Source organism: Protopterus annectens, chromosome 17.part0 (genome assembly GCF_019279795.1).
Source record: "Protopterus annectens isolate FY-2018-M chromosome 17.part0, PAN1.0, whole genome shotgun sequence".
Classification (NCBI taxonomy): Eukaryota; Metazoa; Chordata; order Ceratodontiformes; family Protopteridae; genus Protopterus; species Protopterus annectens.
Genome location: NC_056751.1, coordinates 807,435,143 through 807,456,631, shown reverse-complemented (window position 1 = coordinate 807,456,631; position 21,489 = coordinate 807,435,143). Strand labels below are relative to the sequence as shown.

The 21,489-nt window shown below is 39.7% G+C and overlaps 1 protein-coding gene across 1 annotated transcript in view; it reads left to right on the top strand.

Annotated features, from left to right (window-relative positions):
* Nucleotides 1-3,811: 3,811 nt before the first annotated feature.
* The window catches only part of LOC122791533 (intelectin-1a-like), a 175,315-nt gene continuing 157,637 nt past the window's right edge, over nt 3,812-21,489 (top strand). Inside the window, exons 1-3 of the mRNA XM_044059275.1 lie at nt 3,812-3,974; nt 4,382-4,456; nt 14,216-14,331. Of these exons, the coding sequence (XP_043915210.1) occupies nt 3,812-3,974; nt 4,382-4,456; nt 14,216-14,331 (354 nt within the window). The remainder of the gene's footprint in view (nt 3,975-4,381; nt 4,457-14,215; nt 14,332-21,489) is intronic.

Genomic DNA, 21,489 nt, shown 5'->3' with positions numbered 1-21,489 from the left:
TGGTGAAGAACTTCTCAAAAGCAAACTTCACACTTCTCAAAACCGAAGTGGAATCCTTCAAAGCCCCCAGGCCAGTGGAAAATACGGCCCAAACTGCAGAATCCTTTACAAACGCATTCTATGGGCACCTACAGGAATGCATGGATCGTACTATCCCAAATAAAACCAAGACTCACTCCTCCAAAGACAGGAGACCTATCTGGTGGACCCCATCCATAAATAAGCTATACAACAGAAGGAGGAAGCTACTACATGATAGAGCAAAATCCCAAAAAGGGAAGGCATCTCTGATCAGTACTAGCAAGAAACTACGATCCCTCATAAAATCATCTGAGGCCAGCTTCGAAAGAAAAATTGCACAAGATGCTAAAGATAATCACAAGGCCTTCTTTAGTTATATCAGGAACCTGGGTGGCAACTCCCAGATATGCTCTGAGTTAGTGCAAAATGACAAAAAATACACTTAACCCACAGACATTGCCAACATCAGTGCAAACTTCTCCCCCCATTCCCCCCCATAAGAGCAAATGTCTATCCCAACAGAGTGTAGCCTCCTTGACATCACAGGTGCACAGGTGAGAGTTGCACTCTCCAAAACAAAAATCACAGCATCAATGGGACCGGACGGTGTCCTGGGCTGCGTCTTACACAAGCTCCAAGAAGAACTGAACCCTCACATAAAGTCACTGTTCAGTCTCAGCCTTACTACAGGATATGTACCCAAGGAATGGCGTACAGCTACAGTGGTCCCACTCCACAAAGGTGGTGCCACAATGGACCCCGGAAACTATCACCCTATAAGCCTGACTAGCCTGGTCTGCAAAGCTATGGAGCGTATCATCATGGAACTCATAAACAAAGACATTGGGAACCTCCAAACACTGGATCCTACCCAATTCGGCTTTGTTAAAGGCAGATCTTGCCTTTTGAACCTGGTCAACTTCTTTGAAACAGTCACCAAGGCCATAGATGAAGGGAAGGTAGTCCACACAGCCTACCTGGACCTCGCAAAAGCCTTTGACACAATACCCCACTCGGGCATCATAAATAAGCTCATCAGCTTAAATATCAACCCCTATGTCACAAGATGGGTTGCAAAATGGCTCAGGGATAGAACCCACATGGTCAGAATTGCAGGTGCCATGTCAGACTCTAAACCAGTTACAAGTGGCATCCCACAAGGCTCAGTCCTGGGACCTCTCTTGTTCTGTGTATATTTCTCTGAGGTACAGGCTAACACAGGAGGACTATGGTTGACCAAGTTCGCAGATGACTGCAAACTGGGTGCCATAATCGACTCGCCGACTGACACAAGCATCCTCCAAAAGGGTCTCACAGAGATGGATAACTGGTGCCAGAGCCATGGCCTAAAGCTAAATGCCAAAAAGTGCATAGTCATCCCCTTTGGGAAAAACAAAGTGCCCACAAATTACCACATAGGTGGTAATCCATTAAGTACGGAAGAAGTAATTAGGGATTTGGGGACCCAAGTAGATAGCAATCTCTCCTTTGACAATCACATTAAAAAAGTGGTTAGAAAGACCTTCTATATAGCCCACCTTATCATGAAAGGGTTCACATCTAGATCAAGAGAGGTCATTGTGCCCCTCAACTCATCACTCATCAGGCCCATAATTGAATACAATGCCCCATTTGGGATGTACCTTACCCGACACCTGCAGCAACTGGAAAGACCCCAAAAGTACCTCACCAAGAGGATCAAGGGACTCAAACAGATGCCCTACGCAGTTAGGCTGATGAAACTCCAGCTCTACTCAGTTGCTTACCGCCTACTCAGAGGCGATATGTGCCTGACGTATAAAGCCATGTCCAAACCAGAATTAATGGACATGCTCCACCTCAGGAAATCCAAATCCCTTAGAGCCACACGCTCCAGGGACTTAAACCTCAGCACAGAAATAAATAGGACATGCTGGAGGGACAGATTCATATCCCAGAGGCTCCCCTCACTCTGGAACAAAATTCCAATCCATGTTAAGCAGAGCCCCTCAATGACCCTCTTCAAGAGAAATCTTGACGAGTGGATGGGAGATCGTAGGTTTACCCCTGGGATCTCTTCTGTGACCTACTATACAGAGGCACAGTTAACTAATCTAAAAGGGTGGCGAAAGCCAAACACACTCTGGCTAGGCTTATAAATGCCCTAGGGCAGATAGCCTAGTATCAACCTATGAACCTTAAAACCTTGCATCCAAGGTAGCTGCCACCTACATTCCACCCTTGCTATGCCTCTGACCAGAATGGTGATCTGCCGAGTCTTAGTCTGAGTCCTAATAGAAGCTGAACTGCTTATTTACTGCAGTCTTCTGGACTTTGACCAAAGCCTTCATCTGCTAAAGCTTTTATTTGATATAGCATTACATTTGAGCACTGGTTCAGTGAGTATATTGATGCACTTTCTCATTTCTCCACTTTTTCTCTCACTACTGATTACATTTATTTATTTTATTTATTTATTTATTTATTGCAGTTTGTTAACCGGGAAAGTCCATTGGGCCAATGTAGCCCATTTTCAATGGAGACCCGAGGAGAAAAGCTCCAGACAGAAAGACAATATTAAAAAATATTCAAAAGTAATAACTAAGTACAGCATTTTTAAGAAATTGACAAGAGCAACAAATTAATGCTCAATTAATACATCATAATTGGAGACAAAAGAATTATCTATGCAATGGCTGAGTTTTGAATAGGACAGGATAAAGATAGGTGTCAGGATTCAGGAAGGATGAGTACAGGAGCATTCCCAGAGAGAGGAGAGATAAGAGTGGAGTAAGGTTTTAAAGGAAGGGAGATTCTGGGTAGTTCTAATGTGAGGGGGAAGAGATTTCCATAATCTAGCAAGGGAGAAGGCTAGTAAGAGTTGCCCTGGTGAATGTAAAGGCTTGTAGAGTTCCAAGAGGTTTTGATTTGTGAATCTAAGTGTTCTATGTGGTTGGTGGATTTTTAAGGAAGAGGAGAGAGAGACAAGCAGCTACAGGGGTTTTAAAATGAGCTTGTGTGCTGTTGTTAGTTGAATTAAAGTTAGGTTGTTTGGGAGTTCCAACCAGTTTAGTGCATGGAGGGAGTTGCAATGATGAGTGGAGGATTTGAATCCTGTGGCAAACTTAGAAATGTTATTATAGCATGACATGAGGATAGTTTAGATTTCAGGGTTGATTGGAGATTAGTGAATAGTGGGGCTCCATACAGAAGGGAAGGGTTGAGGTAGGTGGTAGATAGGAGTTGTCTGGATGAAAGAGAAAGGTAGTGTCTGTGATGATAAACCATTCCGAGTTTTTGATGTTTTTTTTTAATATTGGTTTGTAGGTGGATGTCAAATTTTAGCTGGTCATTAATAAGGACACCCAGAAGTTTTGCATGGGGAACTATTTCAATAGATGTCTTGTTTAGACTGAGTATAGAGAAGGATACTTTGTCAACAACAATGTGTCTAGAAGGGGAAAAATTCATTATTTTGGATTTGGAGGCATTAAGGGCTAGTTGGTTGTCAAGCATCCAAGACTCGGTGGAGGAGAAAGCCTCATGAATAAGGTTTATTAATATGGGGAGAATTTTGGCAGAGCAGATGATAGTAGAGTCATCTGCGTATTGTACGAGTTTAGCATTGGGGATTTTTTGGTGGAAGTCATTGGTTGGAAGAAAGTGCTTCTGCACTTAGTTCTGTATATACTTTATTGTAAGCTTGGGTTGTAAGTGAATCAGTCTGGGGACCATCCACTTACCTTGTAAAAACACAAAATAGTTATAAAAGATATATATAAATAAACAAAAAGGATATTTGCACTGCCTCATGTACATTCTAAATGAGTTGAATAGTGACTCACGTCCAGGAATCAGATCTCAGGAGCATTGTGTCATTGTGTTGGGAGGAAAGACAACGTATCTCACCAGTGATGCTTCACAGCACCGTTCCATGCTAGAGTCTGCCTTCAGGCATGTTTGTCCTGTTACTGGTATTTCTGAGACCCAGACAGGATTATATTCAGTAGAGAGGTTATCTGTGCCGAGATGGAAATGATTGTCTAGTCTAAGAAAAAAATCGATTAAACCTTAATTTCCCAGCTTCTAAACCTTTATTTCTGGATACTTACATTATGCTAGTATTTTTCAGTGTGCTTTTGTAAACTAATTTGGGGAGCCATGTATCTATAGATTGGTAACTGTTGTAGTGTAATATAACTTACAAACATCAGTAACTTGCAAGCCATTAATGTTATGCTTACATAAGTATTTCTTGACTGGTGGTATACATAAATCAGCATGAAGTAATAAAGAGAGTGTTTTTACTTGTATGCATTCCTAGCATTAAATTAAAACAAAGTGCACTGCTTAAGATTTAATTTCTCTTTAAATTTTAAAGGTTATAACTCTAAACTCCCTACTGGTAATGTAAAAAGCTGCAGTGAAATAAAGGAGCTGTACAGAGATGCACCAGGTAAGATAATTTATTAATTCAGTTTCCGTATAACGGGCTATTATTTTTTGTGTTGTATTCAGCTTTGTTTTAATTAGTGCTATGCAAGGATGATTTTCACCTAGGATGTATTTTTTTTATTTTATTTTACTTTAAATGTGTTAACTGGAATAGAACACAGATCACAAATGTTCAATTTCAGTTTCAGCCTGGGAAAAACAGAAAGAAAATACAAAAGCAGTGATATTTACATTTAAGTAAAAACTGACTAAGATTCTAAAGAACATATACTGTAGCAATATACAATTATTGGCAATAAAACAAGCATGTAAGGAGTATGTGCATTAATATTATACAACTACTTACAATAAAGATAAGACAAGTTGAGTAAGATCAGTTTTAAGAAGTGAGTGTAAAAATAAGTGAATCCAGCTGTTAGTTCTAAGGCTATGGCTGGCAGATAAGGTGAAGTGAAGTGAGAACTGCAAGGAGTGTACTTTAGTAACAGACGGAATGAGGAAAGAACCACAAGTGGGTTAATGTGGTAGATGCGAGGCAGTGACATTTGTTGAGCTTCTGGAGATGAGCCTTTAGCTGAGTTTGTAAATTAGGGTATGATGACGTATCTGTTTGGGATTTAATATTTTTTTATTTTACTTTATATATAAAACATGCTGCAAAAATTAGAACAAAAATCATTTTGAGTTTAATTCAGCTTTTATCCATGAAGTATTGTGATACTTTTAGATGAGTTCAACAAAGTAACCTAAAAAATAGAGACAAAAAAAAAGTGATTGGGTAGGGGAAGAATCATACAGCATGCAAGCTGTCAGTTAAGGAGAATGAAGAACATAAAAAGGAGGAAGGAGAAGTAAGAAAAAAATGAAGGTGTAGCGGCTGATGCAGTACAATACTTAGGCAATGAAGTGATTCCCACATATGTGATGGTCATGGGCAGAGGAATGACACTGCAACTATGATAGAAACATTAAAGGAAAACTCCACCCTAAAACTAAAAAAATATTTTTTTCACTTTGTCTTAGTTTTCTGACCTATTTTAACACATCAAAGTCACTCTAAGTGCTTTATTTGTAATTTTAACCTGTTTTCCACAACATGGCTATCAATGGGGCTTGATGTATCAATATGATCTTGTTCTCCCGCAACCATTTTTCTTTCCCACAATGCTTTGTATGACTCACGCCAGACATAAGAAAGCAACTGTGAATTCCCATGCCGTTGACATGTAATAGGATTTGTGTGAGTCACTGTTACCTTCTTTACCTTCTGTAAAAAGGACTGCTTCTTTTCTGTCTTTAATTTATGTTTAGCTCAGAGCTTGTTTTACACTATACTTAGAAGTTATCTAGCTACAGCCAGAAAAGTAGCTAAATCCTAGGCCTTTGTTCAGGGTTTTCTTTTGTAGTCCAAGAGGAATTGATTCTGCAAAGGTCTCTCAGTGCAGTGACAGTTTTAACACCTCTGCAGTAGTGTGGGGGGAAGGGACTATCAATTCCTCTTGGACTACAAAAGAAAACCCTGAACAAAGGCCTGTGATTTAACTACTTTTCTGGCATAGCATGTTCATAACCTACCTTCTATGTCTGTGTTACACTACATTTTTCATTCTATCCATCAGCCACTATGAGCATTCCAGCTACTTTCCCTCTACATATAATTTAGTAACATAGTGGCTGATGGATAGAATGAAAAATGTAGTGTAACACAGACATGGAAGGTAGGTTATGAACGTACCTAGGGTTTTCATAGCCAGATGCATTCACAGTGAGTGTTCCTAACCTGGAATAAAGGTTAGTTTATAATAAGGCTGATGTACCATAGAATGCCTAACAATATTGCAATGATGTCTATGTTAATATATATGTCTACTTTTTCTTAATGCATTCAATATTTAAGTTATGAGACAGTACATTTTTCATGAATATAAAAGATAAAATGATTTTTATGCAGCAGAATATGGAATGCAAAATATGGGTAAGGGTACCCACGTATGTGGAAATCACGTTTTATAATCAGTTGGTATATGAATATGTAAATATTTTATTTCGTACTTGGGTTTTTGGCATGATGTCTATGCTGGATAATGAATTGTGGTGGTTAGGGACATGCAGGATGATCATAGTGTTAAATGGACCCATGGGGGTCCAAGCATAACAGGAATAGGAAGCCGATGCCAAGTTCTTTACTATTTCTATGTATTTTAAATTATCAGAATGTTTTATATGGTGGATATTAGTGGATATGGTTCACATGTTAATGAAATATTAGAGTTAGGGATATTTAAGTATATATAAAAAATTATATTAAATAGCAATAGCCGATTTTTGTATTATGAAAGCAATGTATCTTTAAAAAAATCTTGGGCTAAAAGACGAATGACGTAAGCTGTGCTAGGAAGCATGTGTTTGCTAGTACTGAGAGTTATAGGAAGAAAATACAAGCAGCATGTGAACCTAATTTACAAAAAGTAAGTGAAATGGTATTTAAATGGCTTTGTAAATGTTTTATAGTTTTAATGGTCTGAAGAAGCCACGGGGAAGGTGGTGAAAGAACTTACATTGTTTTACTGAATAAATAGTTTATGTTTTTAGAGCTGTATGTTTTGCAACCACTTTATTTCTTTAGTATTCGTTTATTACTTACGTTTTGCGGTCGTGAATTTGTTTGCATAGAATTTTGCTGCATTTTATAATAATAGTTATACCTTGTGCTGCATACTTCTGTAACTCAGCATGATAATGGTTACACCTTCTGATGCACATTGCTGTGTCTCAGCATGATAATGGTTGCATCTTGTGCCGCACACTACTCTCACTCAGCATAACGGTTATACCTCATCCTGCACACTGCACTCACTCAGCATGATAATGGTTATGCCTCATCCTGCACACTCCTCTGGCTTAACATGATAACTGATACACCTCGTGCTGCACCCTGCTCTGACTCAGCATGCTAACTCTTAAATCTCATGCTGCATACTGCTTTGACTCAGCATGATAACTGATACATCGCATGCTGTACACTGCTCTCACTCAGCATGATAACTGTTCCATCTTGTACTGCATACTGCTCTGACTCAGCATGAAAATGGTTACACGTCATTCTGTATACTGTTTTGACTCAACATGATAATGGTTATACCTCATGCTGAACACTGCTGTCACTCAGCATGATAACTGTTACATCTCACGCTGCACACTGCTTTGACTCAGCATGATAGTGGTTACACCTCATGCTGCATACTGCTCTGACTCAGCATGATAAACACTTACACCTGGTAATGCATTCTGCTCTGACTCAGCATGATAACTAATACACCTTATGTTGCACTGTGCTGTGACTCAGCATGCTGTTACACCTCGTGCTGCATACTGCTTTGACTCAGCATAATAATGGTTATACTTCATGCTGCCCACTTCTGTGACTCAGCATAAGGATATGGTTTTCTTTAGGTGGAGCATGTCCTCAAAGAAGTCCACCAAGTTTAGGAGGCATGATCTGCCCTTAACAAAGCCAAACTGGGTAGGGTCCAGTGTTTGGAGGTTTCCAATTTCTCTGTTAATGAGATCCATGATGATGCACTCCATAACCTTGCAGACCAAGCTAGTCAGGCTTATAGGGCGATAGTTGCCGGGGTCTCTTGTGGCTCCACCTTTGTGAAGCGGAATAACCATTACTGTGCACCACTTTATGGGCACATAGCCTGTGGAGAGGCTGAGTTTGAACAGTGTGTTTAGGTGAGGGGTTAGTTCATCTTTGAGCTTGTGTAGGACGCAGCCTGGGACACTATCCGGTCCCATTGATGCTGTGCTTTTGGCTTTGGAGAGGGCTGTTTTAACCTGAGTGTCTGTGATTTCAGGGGGTCTACATTCTTCTGGTATGGTTATGGGCCCTTTTGGGGGTGAGAGGGGTTTGAAGTTAGCACTGAACCTGTCTGCCAGGATGTTGGCGATATTGGTTGGTTCAGTGTATTTTTTGCAATTCTGCACTAACTCCGAGCAGATCTGAGAATTGCCACTTAGATTCTTGACATAGCTAAAGAATGCCTTGTGGTTATCTTTAGAGTCCTTGGCAATTTTTCTTTCAAAGCTAGCCTTGGATGATTTTATGAGGGGATCTAATTCTATCTGATACTGATCAGGGATGTCTTCCCTTCTTGGTATTTAACTCTTTTTTTCTGTACTAGTTTTCTCCTAATATTGTATAGCTTGTTTATGGCAGGGGTCCAACAGACTGGTTTCCTTTTCTTAGAGGAGTGAGTCTTGGTTTTTCTTGTGATAGCATGATCCATGCAATCTTGTAGGTGTCCGTAGAGTGCATTAGTAAAGGATTTTGCAGCTTGGGCAGTGTTATCCTTTAGCATGGGGGCTTTGAAACTTTCCACCTTCATCTTAAGTAACGCAAAGTTTGCTTTTGAAAAGTTTTTCACTGTGGTTTCTTTAACTGGGGGTGGAGGCAGAATATGGATATCCAGAGTGATTAGTTTATGGTCAGATCTAACCAGCGAGGGGTTGACCTCCGGTGTGGAACACCGGTTGCCCATATTGGTGATGACCATGTCCAATATATTGTCACCTCTGGTGGGGGTGCTGACCAGTTGATCCAGGGTGTTTGAGTTTATAAATTCTAGGAAATGTTGGGCAAGGGAGTTAGTACTTGAGTAGTTATCCCAGTTAATGTTTGGGTAATTGAAATCACCCAATATTAGGGTGTTTGGTAGGACCTTTATGTTTCCCAGTGTTTCCAGAAATGTGGAGTGGGGGTCCTGGGACATGGTGGGTGATCTGTAGCAACCTACAATTTGAATTGCAGTTTTATCCATTGTTAGTTGCATGTGGATGATCTCTGAAGCATCGTGCTGTGCCACTAACCTGGAGGTGTGGGTATCCTTGATGAATATGGATACGCCTTCGCCTTTTGGATTTCAGTCTGGGTTTTGTGGCCGAAATTTATGGTATGAACTGTAGCCTGGTAGTGCTAGGGTGCTCTCTGGAGCCTTAAACCAGGTTTCTGTTACTGCACATATATCAATTTTCTCCATACTGAGGAGTGCCTCGAGTGCATGCATTTTGAGGTTTAGACTTCTGGCATTGAGTAGCATTACCCTCAGTTTTTTGCTACTTGTGCTATTTACAGCAGTGGGTTTGTCTTTTGAGCCTTGCCTAAAAAAGGCACTATGGGGGTGGCAAGAGTCTTGGCCAGTATTCAAAAGCCTAAGGGTGACAGGTGCAAGCTGTCTCTAGCGAAGCAGCATGGCTTGTCAAGCATGTCATCCCAGGCTGACAGACACTGGATTCCCTTTGAATGACACCAGAAGCTTAGCCAATTGTTGAAATTGATAATTTTTTCTTTATACTGTGATATCATTTTTGGTGAGGGCAGGATGCTACTCAGGGTCAGGGTCATACCGGCCTGGGCTACATGATCAGAGAGCTCTTCCATGTCTCTTTTCATGTATTCCAGGAAGGTACGGCTCAGGTTGTTCACACCAACATGGACAATGACAAAGTCGTATTTGTTCTTGTTTTGGCGTAACCTGAGTGCTTGTGTTATGTGGCAGATTCTGGCACCCAACAGGCAGCTAATAGTGACCATCTCCTTGTTCATTCTAGTGAGTGGGACATCAGTGTGCCTGACTACAGAGTCACCTATTACTAGTGTGTTGGGTATGTTGTTTTGTCTTAAGGGCTGTGATTGCGTGGCAGACTGGTTTTGTGAAGTATATGTTTCATGGTTTGTGTTGGGAGGGGTGGAGGTTGCTTGCATGTCTACTTTGGAGGTCTCTGTTGCTTTAGCAGATTTTTATTTAGAACCTTTGAGTATGTTTTCATGTAATTATGTGTGTTTTTTGACGGTGCTGGTTTCATAGGTCTATGTGAGACTGGTGGTGTGATGCAAGTAATTCCCTTCTCCTCTTGACTGTCTGGTACAGTCTTGGGTTGAGAGAGCTTAGCCTCCAGTTTGGCTGTATAATTGCATCCTTTGCATGTATTAGTGTTTGGTGGTAGGAGGAGAGGGTTGTCTGTGTACATGAGGCAGTTGTAACATTGCCTCAAAATGCCCAGATTCACCAGTTGGACCGGAGAGTACACCTGAAACTGCCCCTTGGATATGCCTGGATAGGTACAGTGAACTGTTTTACTGATTGGCTGGTAAGGTCGAATAGAGAGCCGTGTCCATCTCTACCGTATAGGGGAGTCTAGTGCTAAGGTTTATTAGTGCTTGCTATGTGTTTTGAGCAAGTGCTGGGCTGAGAAGTGAATGGTTTGAGTGCTTAAGTTGAAAGTTTGTCTAGTTATAAGGGAAAAATTGAAGAGTAGACTTTGTGGAGCCGGGAATAGTTAAACCCTAGCTAACCAGCGCTGCCCGGTGTGCAAAACTGTGCTAATGAGAGTTTTATAGCAGGAAAATGAAAGAGAAATTAGCCCAAAATGGCTAATAAACTACTAATTTCTGAGCTGAAACCACTCTTCCAGGGATAGATAGGCTGCTCAAAGTTCCCCTGTCTCACAGGTGAACAGTGAGACTTCCTTCCATCCAAGTAAGGTATGGGCAAACACAGAAACTTGTAACACAGCCCTGAATTCAGCACTAACTTGAAAACTGGACTATATTAGCTTAGAAAGGCGGGAAAACAAGTATTTTGTTTATTGTTTTTTTTTCTGAAAATAAAGCAGATACAATCAAAAAAACACTTTAAATGCACAGAAATGGCTATCACACTTGAGTGTTTGGCCTACAACAGGTAATTTAAACACAAAAATGACTTTGTTAAAGTGCAGGCAATAAATAAGTACAATATGTAGCTGGAACAAGCTTTTTAAATCACAGAAACTCTAAACAATCAGCGTTTTAGGTGGAATTAGCTAAAGGCAGCAAGAAAATGCAGAAAAATGATAATCACTCCAAAGTCTCTCTTTTGTCTCCCTGTTGCTGTAGAACTCTGCAGGGCTCCAGGCAGGAGCCTGCTGAGCTGTATACAAGTGCAAAAATCTCGCAAATGCAGGTTTTATAGCAGGGAAATGAAAGAGAGAGAAATTAGACAAAACTGGCCAATAAACAAATAATTTCTGGGCTGAAACCACTCCTCCAGGGATAGATAGGCTGCTCAAAGCTCCCCTCTCTCACAGGTGAACAGAGAAACTTCCTTCTATCCAAGTAAGGTATGGGCAATCACAGAAACCTGTAACACAGCCCTGAATTCAGCACTAACTTGAAAACTGGACTATACTGGCTAAGGAAGGCGGGAAAACAAGTATATATATATATTTTTTTTTTCAGAAAATAAAGCAGATACAATAAAAAAAACACTTTAAATGCACAGAAATGGCTATCACACTTGAGTGTGTAGCCTACAGCAGTTAAACAGGCAATTTAAACACAAAAATGACTTTGTTAACGTGCAGGCAGTAAAATAAGTACAATATGTAGCTGAAACAAGCTTTTTAAATCACAGAAACTCTAAAAAATCGGTGTTTTAGACAGAATTAGCTAAAGGCAGCAAGAAAATGCAGAAAAATGATAATCACTCCAAAGTCTCTCTTTTGTCTGTCTGTTACTGTAGAACTCTGCAGGGCACCAGGCAGGAGCTTGCTGAGCTGTGTACAAACGCAAAAACCTTGCAAATGTGGGTTTTATAGTAGGGAAATGAAAGAGATAGAAATTAGCCCAAAATGGCTAATAAACTACTAACATACACACACACACACACACACACACACACACACACACACACACACACACACACACACACACACACACACAACTCTGATGATTATAAGGACTTGTTATATCCTCTGTCTAAAACTACCATGTAGTGCTGATTAAAGGGAGCTCACCCTTATTAAGTCAAGACAGAATTCAAGTATCATAAAAGCTCATAGCTTACACAACAGCTCTGCCACTGTACTGTAACAGCTCTGGTGCTATGAACCTTGAGAAAGCACACATTGCAGTCCATTATGCAAAAATACTGCTTTATTGTACAGTCCACTAAGGCCTTGACTTGCTGTTCTGAAGGTGATAACCAAAAACAGGCTGCTCAAACTAATAACAGACCTTACTTGTCTCACAAACATAAAACAGTGCATCTTGGTTTGGGCAGTTTCAACACATTTTAATGCAAAGTTGACACTGAACCTTTTGGTTTGATTGTAATCCATTAACAGTATAAGTGAATCTCTTTATGGGTAGTACCAGATTAGAAAAGGCCCAGCCTCCTGAATACAATTAAAGCTTTTTCCCTTTAGGTATACTGACATCCCCACACAAGCTATGCAGTACTATGGCAGATTCTATTCATATTACAGATAGGCTCTTCACAATGCATGGCAGTCTCCCTTTATCCACATAATGCTCAGTCAGGTAGCAACAGTGCTCAAAGCTTCATCTCCTTTATTCAAGGCAAATTCAGAAAACTCCTGCAAGCTGTTCTACGTTCCACATATTTGTGTAGCACAAAGGACTTTGAGAGCTCACTGATTCTTTCCCTTCCTCTGCTCCTTCTTAAATTTACTTTTGTTGAACTAATGGGAAAAAAACCTCTGTGCTGTATTTAGTGGGTCTATATCACTTTACTGAAGACCCTATTTAGTGAAACGCTATTTGTCGAACCCACTTAATCGAAAGCTAATTTCACCGAATGATCTCTTTAGCAAATTTTTTCCCTGGGAAAGAAACTAGTCAACCACCTACCCACCGGTACAAAACTACAAAATTTAAAACCCAGCAAAGTGGGAGGCTTTGCCCCAACACTTCCATTGTGGGGGGCTGGGCCGCCCATACCCCCCCCTAACTAAATATTCCAACTCCAAGATTGCACTACAGTGGGGAAATGGGCAAATTCCTGATGATGGCAAACTACTTTCTTTCCCAGAGAAAAACTTCACTGAAGAGATCATTTAGTGAAGTTAGCTTTCGATTAAGTGGGATCGACAAATAGCGATTAACTAAATAAGGTCTTCGATAAAGTGATATAGACCCATATTTAGTATCTAGCCTCTGGGCATGTGTCTTCCTTAAGTAACAGGATTAGCCCTTTCAAAAGTCATAGCAGACCTAATGCTTCTAGCAGGGTTAAATCCTTCATTGCCATCTCCTATATTACATTGCCCCCCCCCCCCAAGCTCATTCACCGGAACCTAAGGCTGAGTTAACATATTGGCCAAGTTAGTTGATCCATATTTAGGGACTCATCCACTTATTATGCACTGAGTGGTACCCACCCCCCCGTCCTCCAGTCAGGTAGCTCATGTATATCTAATCTGCATACAGGCCTCCTAAGGGAAGAACCAGCGTATTATCTGTCCAATCACCCCAGTGATAGCCTTTATGGGAGGAGCACTAAAGCTCCAATTACAGTTTTGATACTTTTCTTTTTTCCTGCAGATTATCTTTGTGCTTATTTAGTCACTTAAAAATATCACAAGGATAAATAACTCTGCTAGAGTGTTTTGCAGAAACTGAGATGCCTTCCATACATTAATTTGTGTATTTTACATACTTTGCATCAAGCAAAACAACATGGAGCAGTCTTTAGGTAAATATCCAAACTGATGACATTTTTAACATATTAGCCCACTAAATCTATAACACTGGTATTCTTTTCACAGGTTCTTCCTTAGCATCATTATGCAACTGATCACCAGTTTTATCCCAGGATAAAGACTTAACATTTTTCCTTGGAGTATATACCTGGTTGTCTTCTTTGATACTTCAGACAATAACTTTGTTCTCATGCTGTCATCACATGTCCTTCAGCCTGGTCAGGCTTCTTCTGGACCAAAGCAGGCAGTGTTCTGGAAGCTTTTGTTGCTGGAACACAACTGGAAATTCTGCACATTCATATGGACTCTTGTTTATCTAAAGAAGTCAAGGTATGACCCCGAGATGACAGGAAATATATTTCTCCTTCTGTACGGTGCTGGAGACAACACTCTTACTACCTTGCTCACTTTTAATGATGCTGATTTGTTTATTTTATGCTTGTAACTAATTTTCTTTCTCTCATTTGAACTCATCACAGTGCTTTACAGTAGCAGCTTTCTACTTCTTTGTCCCTCCTGCAAGCCTCCTTCAGATGGGAATCTGCTTAACTTGTTCCGTACTGTTTTTTTTTTCAGTTTTAGCTATTTTGTTAAAATTCTTTTTTCTTCATCTTGAGAACATTAATTTCTTGAAAGTAATATGATAAGTCCTGTTCATAGTCTTTAAATTTGGTCGGTAACTGCTGATTCTTCTACTTCAATTCTTTCCATTGTAGATGAATTTCTTTCATTCTCAGGTGTATCATTTGTTCCTGTAGATTTGTGTGTTTCTTCATGATCACCTTCAATGAAGCTTTAGACATTAAGAATGTTCTGAAATCTTCGAATTCCTGTTGCAGTAGAATCAAAGTAATTTCTCTTTGCCATGCCTCTCAATCTCTTAGCACAAAAGCCAAAAATAAAAAAAAAATAGGGGTTGGGGGTTAGCATAACGGTTAAGGTGTTTACTTCACAAAAAGCAAGGTACAGAGTTTGTTTCTCACCATTGTGGAACATTGTCTAGACTTAAAATGGCCCACAAGGGGAGCTAGCCTACTACTTACCTATGAATAATGAAAGGGCAAAGGTCCAAAATCATGGACAGATTTAAATAATTTATTTATTTGACATTTGTTTACCGGGATGGTCTGACTAGGTCTATAGAATCAGTTTTCAGTAGAGGCCCGGGCAGAAAAGCTTCACATACAGTACAATACAAATACAGTATAATCCAATACAATAAAGATTACATTAGAAATACTATACAAAAAATAAGTTGAAAGAACAAACTGCTACAAGATGTTGTAATAAATCGCTACACATTTAGACAATTCTCATTACATCCGACTGACGTCTCCAGGTGCATCTGCAGTTACTTCCTACTGCTCCTCTAGGCGTCATATATGACTTGTTCATACTTGCATTAATAATGCCAAAACCATGCTACATACAAGGTATCAGAATATTTTATCTTGAAGCATACATGATGGCAAAAACAATTGCATTGATATTTGACCTCTGTCAATGAGTATTTGTTAGAATTGTAAGGTGATGACTTCAGTTTTAAAGGTTCAGGCCACACCCACTAGGAGTTAAAGGTACACACTCAAAAGAGTTGTACTGGAGGGAATGAGTTACAGATGATAATAGTCACTCTCATCATATATGATGTAGATGATGTCCAAAAAAAAAAGTACATAGGTAGTGCAATGTGTGACACTGACTGTTATAGTACATGCAAAATAGAATGTTAGTTTCAGTTAGGAAAATAGCAGCCAGAAAGTTAGTGATGCAGACATATAGCGAGAGAGAGTTAAGAAGAATAGAAGCAATAAAGCCTGAGCAGTAGCTTAAGGATATGGTATAGAAGCAGAGAAGGAATTAGAAGAGCTTTAGGATCTTGCAGTCTGTGAAGGGTTGAAATGTGACAGATGAGGAAGACCTGCGCATTAGGCAGGCTTTATGCAGGAGCAGAGACATGTATTTTTGAGATTATATTTTAAAGAGGCTTTGAAATGGGTTAGGCCAGGTATAGACTTGGTAGCTAGAGGTAGTGAATTCCAAAGTATAGAGAGAGAGACTGAGTATGAATACAGAGTGCCCTGGTTTTCTTGTGGGTTTTGAGATAGCTAAAGAGATTTTTGTCTTCTGATCATAGGGATCGATTTGGTGTGTAAGGTATGACTAGATTGGCTAGTGCAGGGCAGGCAGTAGGCTTGAAAATAAGGTTGTGCAAGGTGGATAGCAGAATAAAGGCAAGTTGGTTGGGTAGTTCAAGCCAGTTTAATTGTAGGAGTGGTTTACAGTGGTGTGTGTGATATTTAGAGTTTGTGGCAAGCTTTGCAATTTTGTTGTAGCACTGTTCCAACTTGCTTATGGTAGAATTTCATGAGTTAGTTAAGATAGAGGCACCATAAAGAAGGGAGGGAAGTAAAAATGGTTTTGCAAGGGTAGTTTTGGTTGCTGCAGTAAAGAAATGTTTATTTCTATTTAAGAGTCCCAGATTTTGATGAGTTTTCTTTATATTTTGCTATATATGGGGGGGGGGGGGGGTCAAATGAAAGTTTATTGTCAATGATAACACCTAGAAGTTTGGTTTCCTGCACTATTTCTATGGCAGTGCTGTCAGATGCAAGGATGTTGAAATAATCAGTGACAAGGGAGGTGTTTTTATTATGAAAGAGTACTAGTTTTGTCTTCTATTGATTAAGAAAGAGTCGGGCATTTCTTAGCCAGGATTTGACTGCTGTAAAGGACTGCTGAGTTTTTGAGAGTAGTTCTGGTAGTGATTGAGCAGTCCAAATTATGGTGGAATCATCAGTGTATTGAATGAGGGTCCCAGGGTGAGAGGCAGTATGAAGGTTGTTTGTGAAATTGTTGAAGAGTAGGGGTTCTAGGATGGAGCCTTGGGGGACTCCAGTAGGGTTGTGGAGAAAGGGTGAGAGATTGTTGGACCATTTCACTGCTTGTTTGCGATCTTTGAAGTAGCTCTGAAACCATTTTACTGTGTTATGTGAGAAGCCTAAGTTAGACAGTGTGTTCAAAAGTAAGGGGTGAGACACTGTGTCAAAGGCCTTGCAGAGGTCAAGGAATACTGAGGCTGTATAGCATCCTGCATCTCTGGCCTTGTTCATGGTGTCTGTAAAAGATAATAGGGCTGTAGCTGTGCTGTGGCTAGGTCGGAAACCATGTTGGGTTTTGGTTAAAAGATTGTTTTGCAATAGATATTGCATTACGTGCTGATGGATACCTCTCGCGAGAATTTTGGATATGGGTGACAAGATGAATTTAGGACGGAAATTGGATGGATCAAAAGAGTTGCTCCTTTGTGGATGGGGGTGATGTGAGATTGTTTCCGTATGGTAGGTACTTCTGATTCGGATAAAGACCTATTTATAAGGATACTGACTGGGTAGGTGACTGAGTTAGCAGCCAGTTTGAGGTAGTATGTGGGGAGATTGTCAGCTGAAGTAGAGCAGGGTTTGTTTTTGTAGCAGTTTCTTAATGATGTCAGTGGGTATGGGCTGAAATGAGAATAGGGTTTGTATGACATTTTGTTAAGTAGGGGGGTTAGTAATGACAGGGTTAGAAGTAGTTGATGGCCTGAGGTCGGTGTCTGAATAGGTTGAAGGGTGGGGGATCCAGCATTAGGGGTGTTAGTAGGTCTGAAATTGATTTTATGAAATGCTTGTTAACGTTTTTGGCTATTTGTGATGGAGAGGTAGCAGGTGATAGGGTGTGCTCTCCATTTCTTCCAGGGCTTAGTAGAGAAGATATGGAGTGCCAACATTTACTGGGGTTGATTTTATGCTGGAGTTGAAGCTGGGAATAATATGACTTCTTATCTCTGTTGATTAGTTTTGTCACTTTGTTACGTAGTGTTTTGAAATTAACATGATTTTGTTCATTTTTGTTCTGTTTCTAGGTTGACCAGGCTAGGTCCATTTGCTTCATCAGGTGTTTACATTCCTTAGAGGGCCATGGTGCTAGTTCTTTTTGATTCTTTTCATACGAATGGGAGCTGGTGTATTAAGTATGTGAAGGAAGGTGTTATTAAAGTACAGTACAGCATCATTAAGGGGTAGTTGTTTAAGGGGTGTCCAGTCCATTTCCTCCAGGAGATTTTTGAATTTATGCTGACAAAAATTAATTGAGTTCCTAACTGATTTTATAGTGTGTATGTTTAGTTGTTGGGAGTTTGTTCTATGAAGTAAACTGGCAGATGATCACTCAGGGAGCTAGAAAGTGTACCAGAAGAGGGGTAATTGGCAGAGTGGGATACTAGAATCCAGTCTAAGGTGGATTGGCAGATAAGATCTTTGCTGTATCTTGTTGGAGCATTGATAAGCTGAGAAAAAACATACAAATTTATACTATTTGTGGGGGAGTCGGAAGCTATGGTTTGCCAATCTATATTTTCATCTCCTAAGATTATTGTTTCAAGGTTTATTGTTTGGGATATCCAGGATAAGATATTTTCCAGCACTGGTATATTGTTACCTGGTGGGATATATATTACTACTATGCAAATTCTTTTTGATATATTGAGGTTCAAAAAGGAGATTAGCACCTCAGCATTGGAAAAGATGGGTATATTACTGGTATAGAGTATGATGTTGAGTGTAGAGGGATATAGAAATGCTATCCCTCCCCCTTTTTTTAGATCTATCTCTTCTGGTTATTGCAAAGTTTGGTGGTATTATTTCTGAGTCTTTTACATTGGGATGTAGCCATGTTTCCGTAAGGGCTGGTATGTCAGGTTTATTTTGATCAATCCAGGCATGCAGTAGGGCTATTTTATTACATATACCTCTAAGGTTAAGTGTAAGTATGTTTAAGTCTTTGGAGTTACTCTTGTGGTTAGGATTAGTGGGTGGGCCAGGATTAGGATGTAAATCTCCACATTTGAGTTGATAGGTAATGAGGAATGCGTACCATGGAAAGTGTTTTTTATTCCTAGGTGAGAGTACTGGTGTCAAGTGTGGTTTCATAGGAGGTGAGGAAGCCAGTTTGTGGCTTGAATAGAATGGGACGGTATAGGGGAAAAGCTGGGAGGAGATATGTGGGAAGTTGTGTTGTTTATTGGGGAGAGGGTTAGAGGAGGTTGTTGATGTGTATTGGTGTGGGGGGGTATGCAAAGATATAGCTGTAGTGAGATTGGGAATTAAGAGTAACGAGGCTGGGCAAGTTAGGAGGAGCATGTCAACTGTGATAGTGGGTTTAAAAATAGTAAAAGTGGAATTTGTATGTTTGAATGTAGTACAGATGCAAATAAAGACTGTTATGTGATGTGTGCAGCTGAAGGCAAGGTTGGAATATTTGGAACTTCAGAGTGGGCTTTGATAATGTGGTTAGGTGTTTTATCTTGCAGTTTGTGATAAGGATGGGTGGGGGAGATGTGATTGGTCAGTAGTAAAATTATGGTGCAATCTAGTTTGTGTGTATAGTAGAAGAGAAGGTGGTAAGCCTGGAGTTATTTTAAAATAGTTTGAGGTGGTGATTGTATTGTGATGGTAAAGTAGCGAAGATGCAAAATAAGTATAGTTGAGGGCATGTGAATTCAAGGTGATGGATGTAAGGGATAGCAGATAAGTTTGGCTTAATAAAAGAAAGTAGGGTGTGCATGAAATGTAGGTGTGGACAAGTTAGAGTTGTGTATAATTGGATCATAGGAATGAGGGGGAGTGATTTGCTTGGGATAAGAGCAGAGATGCTGGGGGAGGGTGAGATATGGGGAAAGGGCAGGGGAGCAGAGTGAGCAGAGTGAACGGAGCGGGAAGAAACCTCCAGATGGTTAACCACCATAAACAATCAGTGAGGTAGGATGTTCATGGATACAAAAGACAAGGTGTCTGAACTCTAAATACTTGTCTCGAATCACAGCATCTAATTTTATAGTTATGGGCTTTTCAATGTCTTTTCATGGACATATTACACTGATGAGTGAAATATGCTGAAGTGTTAATGTAGCTTCACCTTCAGCAGTAAAAGTGAGAGTGGGTGAGTGAGTGGGGGTGGGGATAGCCTTCCAGCAGATTCAACACTACAAAACAATGCACACTAGACTTAAATTAAGTTATTTGCAGATTGCCTTACATAGATTTAACTTTGTTTCTTGTGAACTTTTGCCAACTGCAGGTTGATGTGATAAAGTCTGACTGCTGCTGCTACAGAAGGCACATGTAAAAACGCCAGAAGATAACAAACTGAGTACAAAAGACAAAGAGAGAGAGAGACTCCAGCAGAGAGAGAGAGTGAGATAAAAGAAAGAGAGGAAATAGCAGTACATAGAAAAACAAAGAAAAATCTAGAAAACTCCACTATTTATTATTTGTGTTTCACTGGGAGGGAGAGAGAGAGAGAGAGAGAGAGAGAGAGTTAAGGATTTCTTGATGGCTGAACTAGTTAGGTACAGTACTATTTGTCTATATTCATCCACCTTAAGCAATGTTTGGCAGACGAGTAGTGCACTATATTTCACAGTTTTGCATTTCAGCTTCCTAGCCTTTAAACAGGACAATAAGCTTACAGGAGATATTTGTAAGTATGCAAGTTTGGGATTAATAAAAACAAAAATGGTGGCTTCCACAGTATATAAGGACGGAAAGAATAATAAACTAAACTAACAAGAGATATGAGTGTGCATGCAAGTGTGGGGTTACTGAGATGTAGGTTTACATGTAGAAATCTGTTAGTTACCACTCTGCTACACAACATACAATCTGTAAGTCTGATATTTAAGCACTTAGAAAAGGCAGCCGGCAAGAGTGTGTAATATATATGAAAAAAAGGAAGCAACTCTAGAGAATGACAAAACTCTTCACAAACAGATACTCTCATATATTGACAATCACCTACATTATCCAGTAACTATGCTGTTCATGCAAACATAAAATCAGGTATTACAATAGAAGCCTTCAGTAGAAGTGAGTGGAAACATATATACATAACATAAACAAATGTACTACAGATTAGCAGGGAGAAAGAAAAGAGAGAAAAAAAGAAAGAACACATAGCCAGATGGCAACAGACTATAGACTTTCCCAGTCAACAAATGTTAAATAAATAAAACAGAAAATAAATTAAATACTCATAACTGTCAGAACAAATAAATTTATATATTTCAGGCTGTTAGTGTGTTATCCATTTCCTTTTTTCTGTAATTTTTATTGCAGTCATCTGAGTACATGGGTGTACATTTATATGATTAATGTCAGTCCATTGATACATAATTAAAGCAAATGTGACAAAATATGGCATATTTTCCAAAAGTCACAAAAATAAAATCTGCAGTTCCTTGTGGAATGTACCTCTCAGATTGGCTGATTGACTGTGTTCACCCTGTAATTCATGTGAGCCTGCAGATGATACCTTATTTCTTAATGCAGAGGCTACCATTCTAGAAATATTATCATCACTATGCAAATATTGCTAACAGTCACAACTGCAGGATCAAACAAACAAAGCTGTCTAGCTCAGGATATATGTAAGCTACCCACATCCTTTCTG